Here is a 10,625-nt window from a genome sequence, read left to right on the forward strand (position 1 = left end):
CTCTAGTTCACACGCAGCGTTCAGTTCCAGAGCATGTAAAAAAACTGCAGCAAGCCCTATTTTACCTGCTCTGGAACACATGCAAACGCATCAATAACGCATGCAAACGGCCTGGAACGCACTGAAAGCCTATTTTCAACTAAAAACGGCCCGGAGCGCATCAAAAACGTGGCAAAAATGCGGCACAACCCACTGCACTGCGTGTGCAGAAACTCATGCAGATCTGGTCTGCATTTGGTGTGAACAAGCCCTCCAAGACTATGTTGCTGCAGAGGTATATTACATTATGTACTATGCTTACACTGCAGCACTTATTTTGTACAGTGTTGCAGCCATCTAATTAAATTTACAACGCTAAGCCCCTTACATGACTTGTGTTGTACCTATGCCCTTTTGGCGACATCTATCCTATACCAAAGAGAAAAACCTCTTACATGACTTGCTATGTAGATAGTGTGATAGTAGTCTATGTTCCTGCGGAGATTTAGGGAATTTATCTAGTGTTGTTGTGCTTACACTGCTGTGCCTGTGTGAACAGTGTTGTAGCCAGTTATTATAAATTTTACAAGTTGCTTTAATTACCCTGTAATGTTTGTGCATGTCCTTTTAATGTTGTGATAATAACATGTAATAACAGTGCAATAACATAGCAACATTGGAATTTATGTAGTGTTGTTGTGCATGTGTGAGCAGTGTTGTAGCCAGTTATTATAAAAGTCACAAGTTGCTTTACTTACCCTGTAATGTTTGTGCATGTCCTTTTAATGTTGTGATAATAACATGTAATAACAGTGCAATAACATAGCAACATGATGACATGTCTAACAGCAATTTAACACCACTACTAAGAAATGCCACTAGCACAAACAGCGACCTTGATGACTAAGCCCCCCCCCCATTCACACCTCATCGATGAGACATCGCAAAAGTTGTTGAAGGGTGCATCGTAGTGCTCTGTGGTAGCGAAGACCATTTATTTAAATGGACTGTCTACCACAGCTAATTCACACTCATCTTTTCTTTAAAATCGCGTCACACCCCATTGCATGGTAATAGGTTGCCATGCGATGTGGTGTGATACAACACATATGTGATGGCTAGGTGTGTGGGGATGCCATAAAAAAAAAAATGGCACTGTATTGCACCTAACACTGCAACGTGCACGCGCTCCCACAACGCAAAGATGTGAATGAAGCCTTAATGCACATCAGTAACACTATAGTCCCCCACAGATACAAGTGCTGGAATGGAGACCAATACCAAAGAGATTCTGGAATAGCCTAGCATTTCCTAAAGTATGGTAGTTATGTTCTCAGTAGGACCATCACCCTACTGCTTAGTGCTCTCAGGTGCTGTAGGAGGAGAGTGGCCTGAGCCACCATGGCACATATTTGAAGTATGTAGGCTGCTATTCCGGCACAATCGAGTGAACAAAGATCCTGAGATCATTTTCATATGTTGCAAAGCACAAGGCTTATGTGACATTTATATACAGTGACGTAGGCCGAGAGTGGTCAGTGTGTAGGTCTACAATAAGCCCTTCTTTTCTATGTGCTATTTTAATGTATAGGCTGTGAATTCATATGTACACCACAGCACAGACCTAATACAGCACATTCATGTTCTTGTGAGACTTTACAATTTCAGCTTGCACCCAAGAATATGTTCATCACTGTATGCCAAATAGATGGCTCAATGTATCCCTAATGCTGAATTCTGGGAGAAACAAATCTTGTTTAAATACAAGATTCATGTGTATTGTTCCTTCAATCTTGCTGAAACCCAGAACTGATGTTCTGTGTAGTTCCTGACAGCTGAGACAGGTGGCGCTGTGATCACAGCGCACCTTGTCTCAGTGATAACACAGAGCAGACGAAAAACCTCAGCTTTTCGTCTGCTCTATGGTGAGCTCATGTTCCGTGGTTTCGGGTCCGCTAGAGGAGCGGGGACCCCGAAAACCACAGGGGAGGGGGAGGGTATGCGGTGTGGACAGAATCGCCGCCTCTCGTTTCATACAAGTGATCAGATCACTTGAAAACGAGCGGCGGCTCCACACTGTACACTTGGCTCTGCTTGTCTGGAGCGGGGCTAAGTATACAAAAAAACTACTCGCCCGGCGCCCGAAACTGCATGTCCTGGGCGTCGGGCGATAGGAATTCCACACCCCTGTGTACTCTGTATATTTCCTCCAGATATGTGCATTAATCTAGTGGGAAACGTTGCCTCTGTGCAGGAGTGTCCTGTTTATCGGTTTGTCTTTATCACAAAGTAAAAGGTTAGGTGTGTGCCAAGGCTGACTACTCTTTTATTTACAGTGTTGCTTCAATTTTTTGCACTAGTTAAAACTTGCTACATCTGCTTTATAAAATAAGTGCAGTAAATAAAAAGAATTTCTCTTTCAGAAAGGCTATTCCAATAAACTAAAAACTCACTTGTTGCTATGGCACCTAGCACTCCAGCTTGGCCCTGAATTGCTGTACTGAACACGGCGTCCAGACGTGGGATCAAAGTGACTATAACTGTATGGTATCATTCAGCTGAGTGATTTTTGTAAATGCCAGAAAGTAATGTCGGCAAATACTAACATTAACCAACATGTACACTAGGAATGAAAGGCTTCTTCTGTGCTGAGGATGCTGGGAAACACCAGAACAATCCCGTCACTGATGCAAGATGTGTACCCTTTCACAATAATGTAGTACACTACAAAAATGGCCGCATAAATTCATCTGTTTGGAGCTCATTAAAAACTCACTGCTGTAGCGTTGAAGCAGAAGTCAACCCATATCTATTTTATAGTTTTGGATAGAGTGCGGGAGGGTTAAAACGTGTCACGTATTTATTGTTGATACCATAGGGAAAGATTAAAGTGACAATTTGGCTAAGCGGGGCAGGGAGGAAAGCGCCGTCAGTGGCTATGTCACAGGAGGCCGAGCTCTCCTCCCGCTCAGCCTCCTGTGACAGATCAGGGTGGAGAGCGGTGCAGCTGTGACAGGAGGCCGAGCCCGCGGTGCCAGAGACTGAGCTCTCCTCCCCGTACCGCCAGCTCAGCCTCCTGTGACAGCTATAGGAGTCAGGATGGAGAGCGGTGTACAAACACAGCGATCGCTGAGTGTGTCTAAATAATTGAGGACATAGTATGTTTACTGTATCCCCAATTATGAATGAACAGGAAGTGCTCTACATCACTTCCTGTTCATTCATGATTGTTGACATAGTAAACATACTATCTCCACAGGTTATGAATGAACAGAAACACTTAGTATAGTGACTTCCTGTTTATTCATAACAGGGGCAGCAGAAAAAGAGATTGAGTACTCTGTGGGAGGAATGTATCAATACTGAAGCAGACAAAATGTGGAGCAGCTGTGCATAGTGACTAATCAACTTCTCTCTTCAGTGTGTTCAGTTAAGATTTGAAAATGAAAGAGAGGCACTGGTTGGTTGCCATACACATCTGCTCCAGTTTTGATAAATATCCTTCTGTGTCCTCAATCTCATTTTAAAAAGGGAAATATCAGGGGTCTGTTTAGGCTCCCCCCTGGCTGTCTCCTCCTCTGCTGCAGCGATGGTATGTCCCTCAGCATCCTTTACACTGTGTATAGAACATGATGATTCATGGGACCTTATACCTCTGCAACGGAGGAGGAGCGAGGTGAAAGGGACCGGTCTAGCACCAAGCCGGCTCTATGTGTATAACTTATGTTTGCACCTAAACAAAAACCAGCACTTAACCCTTGCAGTACGGAATTTTTGTTTTTACCTGAAACTCTGCTTTAAAGAAAACTTGTACTGAGCCAATATGAGAGCAACCACTGCTGACCTCTCATTCGGAGAGATCTTAGTTGCTTGATTGTCATACTGAATCAATGGCTTCAGCAGCATCGGCAGCAGCAGGCCCTGTGAGCAGTCTTTAGTAGCTGGGAATCTGGCTGTACACTGGAAGTGTTTCCGGCTGCTTTATAGCCACTCAAGCACTTTCACAAGCGATCACTATTGTAACCCCAGGCAGGCCCGGATTCCCCACAAGGCCACCGAGGCCAGGCCTCGGTGCGGCAGGGTGCAGAGGGGCGGCAGCAGTGTGGAATCCCCAGACGCCCAGAACATAAAGTTCCAGGCGCCAAGTTGCCTTCTACATTTAGTCCTGCTTTGGGAAGGCAGGACTAAATGTAGTGTGGGGAAGCCGCTTGTTCGTTTACAAGTGATGGCGGCGATGTCGCCGCGATCATGTGTAAAATGTGTGCAGCCTGTAAATCCTCCCTGACCGCCGATGTGGGGAGCAGAGCGGCAGGGGTAGAACTAACCCTGCCGCTCCTTGTGTACAATGAACACAGAGGGGCTTGTTAACTTTATTGCTATCACACAGGAGCTAGCTAAGTGAATTTTTTTTTTTTTTAATTAAAAAAAAGAAGAATTAAATGAAATAAAAAGGTGATTAAAAAGTAAAAAATAAGAGAAAATTATGTAAAAATAAGAAAATAATTATAAACAATAAGATAACAAAAAATAAGAAAAAAAAAGTAAACGATAAGCTAAAAATGTAAAAAAGTAAAAAAAAAAATAAAAAAAAACCAATAAAATAACATAAAACGAACCCTGCCGCCCCTGACATCCGGTTGCCATTCTCTGTTGATTCGGGGGGCGGGGGGCGCATTGCAGAACCTGGCCTTGGGGCAGCAGGGAGAGTAAATCCGGCGCTGCCCCCGGGTTCGGCATGGTGGATGGCAGCTGAAAGACGGTAGGAGACCGGTGAACATCCAGAGTTCCATGAACCCATTGCACTCCTGATCTCTATGTGCTGAAACCACCGGTGGGCGCTGCGGTGTCCAATGGATGGCGCCGTTACATACGTAAGGCATAAATGGGTCAACGGCACTCCAAATCTTGAATTGTGCCTCTTTTATTGACGAAAGCGCAGCATTTCACAAATGCAACATTTCGGGGTCACGCAGGATCCCCTTCCTCAGGCAAGACATATCTTGCTTGAGGAAGGGGATCCTGAGTGAGCCCGAAACGTTGCATTTGTAATGTGCTGCGCTTTTGCTAATAAAAGATGCGCAATTCAAGATTTGGAGTGCCGGTGCCCCATTTATGCTTTACCAGTGAACATCCATTCGCACATTTCCTCCATGCAGAATAAAACAGGAAGCAAAGTTGTCACCACTCCTGGTTTCTAAACTGTTATGATCTGTACTTGATCAGCTTCAGTGAAGTACCAAGGAGACATTAGGGGTCTAGTCAACCCCTAATTTCTCCTCAAAGACAACCTGTCACCATTAAAAGTGCTTGTGAGCCGCCTATCTGATAGTAATAAAAGTTTTTAAAAAAAGGCTTTAAGAAGTTAAAACAATAAATGTAAAACACCCTTGTCAAGATACCGTGCACAGGTGTCCCCACACCGTGTACAGGTATCTATACGGGAGGACCAAATGTGTGACCACACCAGACAATGCTTATGAGCATATAGTTTATTCAACACACTGAAAACAAGTAACCACAAGCAACTAATAATAGCCAACTAAACAAACAACATAAATCATACACAAAAGGTAACAGGACAAGTGAACCTGGGGAGCAAGGCAACACGAGGGGAGCCACGGACCACACCAGACAGGTCAGGGTACAAGGAGGCACCAGGATGCAGGAAACAGGTAATGGCGACAATACTGTGGCACCAGGCTCACTGCAGGGAGGGATTAAATACCCTCCCAGATCAGCATCAGGTGGTGCCTAAGTGCTGACACCTGCAGGTGAGCCCTGGAAGTGCAGGACCTGGTTCCAGAGTCACAGTGCCACCTGGAGGCGCTCAGGTCCCTCACAGCCACTGGCTGCCTGGAGACACCTGCAGGGGAGCACTGGAACTGCCGGATCTGCTCCAGCACCACCTGGAGGTGTTCAGATCCCTGACAACCCTCAAAGAATGTTTTAAAGTCCCTGTCCTCACATACATGCACATGCTAGTTTAAACATGTGCTGGGTGAGGCTACATATGAAAAAGATAACTGCACCACATATGTCCATGCATGTGGGAGTGAAAGCAATAATTCTAAGACCATAAATCACTTATCTACAAACTAATGACCTGTAAAACACAGGCACGTGCAGTTTTAATGATTGGCATGTTTGGTATCTTTTTGTTCACTCTGGACAACGTCAGTCCTTCTCAAAGGGGGATTCTTTCAACATCTCTGCTGCTGTATTTTGCATTCACATAACACTATGGAGAATTTAGCAGGAGGCACTATCATGTGTCCAGTGGGAAGATCATAATGGAAAAAGCCAGTGGATAATTCCAACTATTGACATCCATCACGCGGTATACTGAGCTTAGAGTAACGGGAGGACGCTAGTTTGTGTCCTCCCGTTACCCTAAGGAGAACTATGGGGAAAAACACTGACCCCATAGTTCTCCTTTAATAGACTGATCTTATCAATGTAATTAAACCAGGTTTTTCGTAAGACATATTTTATTTAAACCCAACATAAAATACCCATCGCGGCTCCTATTTACATGCTTATGTTTAGTTCTAGTGAATACACATATTGATCATTATTTATCTGGTAATACATTTTAGCCAGCGATGTACTATGCTCTTTGAATGATCCATGCTGCAATCTTACTTACAATCAAAAAGCTACATCAGTTCTGAACTTTGAAACAGTTGTTTGTCTTGATACATCAAAGGTCACATTAGCAGCTGACAGAAAGAAAGGTGTAATAACGTACCTACAACAGAAGCTCCTCTCTCTGCAAAGGCCAGGGCATACACTTTTCCCAAACCTGAAATGAAATGCAATAAATTGGCATTCTTAAAATAAAAAGGAACATGTTTAACTTTGATAACAGTTTTTTGGCTCCAAAGCAAACCCACAGGCAAATAACAGATATATCATCAACATTCACAGAGGGGAGATTGCACCTCCGGGTGCCTGCATGCAGCTTCCATCACAGAGTGTCCTGGTAAGAAAACAGTAACCAGCTGCCTAGGTGCCATCTCTGGACCGACCCTTCCTGCACCTTATTATAGGGTCATCACCAACAAATAGCAAAGTACAGAAGGCAGCAGGCCAGAGTAGATCGTTCTTTGTACCACAGTACCATGTTTTTCTAGAGTCTAGCTGCATTCTACAAGCACATGCAAGCATCTGGAGATGTCAACTACACTAAGCTCCTGGTCATGACCTGTTGGGCATTTCAGCCCACTATAACAACACTCAACATGAGGATTAACATTATATCCAATGGTAGTTCAATTGTTTTGTGAAAATTGTTGCCAGAAAAAGTACAATTTTTGTTTTTTTACAGGCAGAATCATGTGTTTTAGGCCCCATAGACTTAAATGGGAGCACCTGAAAATACGCGACACAAGCATTTTAGAGCATTTTAAGGTCTAACATCTAGTCTACTCCTCCTAGAACCTTCAGGCCTGTGGAACAAAATGGAGGATATAGAAGTGCAGCACTATATTCTTGGTGTAGCCCTTTGCTGGATGTGGAGACTTATAATCCTGATGATGAGGGCCCACAACAAACCCTACGACCCCAGTGATCCCCAATAAGCAAGCAAGGATGACGACAACATATGACGTCACAGATTATACTGCTTTCCATTGGCCAAAACAAGGACGCTTGAGGCTTGTTTATGGATGCATCTTCTTTGTCTGTCATGGTGTGCTGGACTATTGTGTGTGCTGTGAACTATACCCACAGCAGACCATTGTGGTGTTAATCATCCTGAGAAGCTATGTTGTCACAGCTTGGTCTCTGGTTTATAGTGGGCTGAATTTTGATGCCAAAACAGTACTTACCGTAATAAAAATACAGGTGTACGTAATTGTCTTTAAAAGGAGAATTATGAGGCGAGTGATTTTCACTCAGCCTCATAATCTGAGCCGACCTGTGACAATGAATTGGTCACAGGTCGGCTCAGTAGATCGGGAAGTGAGCGAACACATACCGTCGCTCGCTCACTTCTCGATCTATCCCTGCAGAGAGCTGTGACTGCCACTCACGGCTCCCTGCAGGTATTCCCCCCTTCCCTGTCCGATCCCCCAGCGCTGACTGGCGGAACGGACGGGGGAGGGGGCTGGAGCAGCTGGCTCTACCTCTGGATAGGCAGAGCCAGCTGTCAATCCCGCAGCTGGGTGGATCCAGACAGTTTTGTCGGGATCCGTCCCGGCTGCGCCGTCTCAGTATACCGCGAGCTGTAGCTCTCGGTATACTGAGCTTTGGGTTACGGGAGGACGCTAGTTTGTCTTCTCCCGTGACCCTTAGGAGAACTATGGGGAAAAGCCCTGACCACATAGTTCTCCTTTAATTCTAACTTTATTATGGTCACGGTAAAAAATTTCCACTCCAACACAAGTAGTAGGAACCTATATAGAGTTAGAGGCTCTGAAAACATATTCGATTTTGGACAGCACATAAAACTATACAAAAGGGCTACACCAAGAATATAGTGCTGCACAGTAACATTCATCCTGACACTGACACTGAGAATAAACACTAGAGACGAGCCAACAAAATAATTAGTTTGGACTTTGAGCATTACTTGTGACCGCTGGGCCATTTCTGATGCCCTGGCAGGGGGTGGGGAAGTTACAAGTGTCTCAGACAGCCCAAGCTGTTGAAAATGTGTGACATGCCTCTATGAGCAGAGGAAAGATCAAAGCGCTGCTGTCACTGAGTTTCAAAGCAGGCCCTAGTATCTGGTGCAAGGAGTGGTAAAGAGACTCACTGGTCATTCTTAGGGAAGGATCTGCCCATTTTCAGCTCGGCTTACTATAATTGGTTTACCGCTAAACCTCCAAAAGGCCTTTCCTTTATAATTGATCCAATTCAGACCTGGAACAAGTACACAGAATACGAATGTCAGAGAAAAGTCCATATCTGTATACTTGTTCAAAGTCTGTGACTCAAAATATTAAGCCAGTGGATCAGAATAACCAGCATTTTAAGAAAGTCTAATATATGGCAGCTTCTCTTCACAGATATACTTTTGAGTGCAATTTCAGAAGCAAGATGTAAAGTAAAGTGCTATGATCTTATGTCAACTGCCATTCAAATGTATGTGAAGCCTCTGGATAAAAACGTTTTATGCCAATCTAATAACTATATTAAAGCGCATCACTTTAATAAAAATGAAAGCAAAACATTTTGAATACCTTTTTTGTCCTTGTTTTCATAGCTGTCACATGACCACTATTTAGACACTCCCTACCTATAGAATAGGGCAAAGTACAGGCTTGCATTGGCTGTGTAAGGGGTCACACTGACCATGCTAGGACATATTCCTTTCCATGCCTACGTCAAGCAACAGGAAGGAAGGGAACTGGCAGGATCACCAGGTTGCTAGTAAAAAGAGGGTTGTAGCATTACTTATCAAGTTTAAGGGTTACGTACCCTTTAAGAGAATGGTCACGTTAAAAGAAGATGAGACTCATGCCTCCTATCCGACACCCATATCCTATGTCCTGCTGCATATGACCCTCCTACTCGAGCTATCTCACTATGGCGGGAATTCCTGTTGGATGTCATATATACGTGGCCTTAGAGCTCTCGAGTGGGGGCATCTACGAAGTGTACAGGCTTGCTCCATGACTAGAATGCCGTTTGCATTGCATTCCTAGCTACCGGTATCTACAGCTATTGACTCTGGGGCCTGCATTCTTGCCCCGTCTGGGTCAGATAAGAGAAGAGCCTTCTCTGCTCCTTGATATCCCTCTCCGGGAGTACCCCTTCCCCTCCCCTTTTGTATTTGTTGTTATACCTATAACTGTTTCATCATATGTATGATTGTTTTCCTTGATTTGTACTGAAAATCTCTAATAAAATCTGATTGAACCAAAAGAAGATGAATGGGGCTCCATGCTAACCACAACAGTATACGCATTTGCAAACATGCATGCTACAAACCTAACAATGCTAATCGCTTATGAATATAAAAATATGTTTTGCAAACCTGCTGACAGCCTTCCGAGCCGTAAAACCATGGTTGTGAGTGAAATGTTCGGTGCAGACAAAACACTTAAAGTGGAAATCTTGGAGAAATACACTTTGCTCTTTCTGCACTAGTGCTCCAAAGAAAACCAAAGGCTAACTAGGAATTGTAGTTATCATTTTCCTCTGAAAGTTTGAAGCAAGATGGACTTGTGCTTAAAGGAGAAGTATTGGGAGACAAAAATATATTCTTCCCAATATTTAGAGTTGGCGTATGACACTGCAGCTGTCACATGTCGGCTCCATAGGTCAAGAACTGAGCGATCACAAACCTCTTATCACTCAGCTCACGGTCGTCTCCCTGCAGAGAGAAGTGACTGTCACCTCTCCCTGCATAGATTCCCCCTCCCCTCTCGGTTCCTCCAGCGCTCATTGGAGGGACAGACAGAGGAGGGGGCAGGCACAGCTGGCTCAAGAGACGCAGAGCCAGCTGTCAATCAAGGGTAACGTTGTAAAGCCTCAGGGGCTCCAACAGTATGTCATTAGACCAGTGGTGGCGAACCTTGGCACTCCAGCTGTGCCAAAACTACAAATCCCAACATGCATCTGCCTCCGGGAGTTATGTCTGTGGCTGTCAGAGCCTTGCAATGCCTCATGGGACTTGTAGTTCCAAAACAGCTGGAGTG

The 10,625-nt window shown here is 44.4% G+C and overlaps 1 protein-coding gene across 2 annotated transcripts in view; it reads right to left on the reverse strand.

Moving 5' to 3' along the window:
• The window catches only part of HSD17B4 (hydroxysteroid 17-beta dehydrogenase 4), a 242,148-nt gene that overhangs the window by 219,032 nt on the left and 12,491 nt on the right, over positions 1-10,625 (reverse strand). The window contains exons 1-2 of one of the 2 annotated variants that reach the window (XM_018557310.1): positions 9,962-10,053; positions 6,728-6,781 (exon numbers count right to left, since the gene is read on the reverse strand). In XM_018557310.1, the coding sequence (XP_018412812.1) occupies positions 6,728-6,781; positions 9,962-9,992 (85 nt within the window). In that variant the 5' untranslated portion in view covers positions 9,993-10,053. Of the gene's footprint in view, positions 1-6,727; positions 6,782-9,961; positions 10,054-10,625 lie in introns of those variants that run through there. The other variant, XM_018557309.1, reaches the window with a different exon arrangement.

This window comes from Nanorana parkeri, unplaced genomic scaffold, assembly GCF_000935625.1.
Source record: "Nanorana parkeri isolate BGI_ZX_2015 unplaced genomic scaffold, ASM93562v1 scaffold279, whole genome shotgun sequence".
Classification (NCBI taxonomy): Eukaryota; Metazoa; Chordata; class Amphibia; order Anura; family Dicroglossidae; genus Nanorana; species Nanorana parkeri.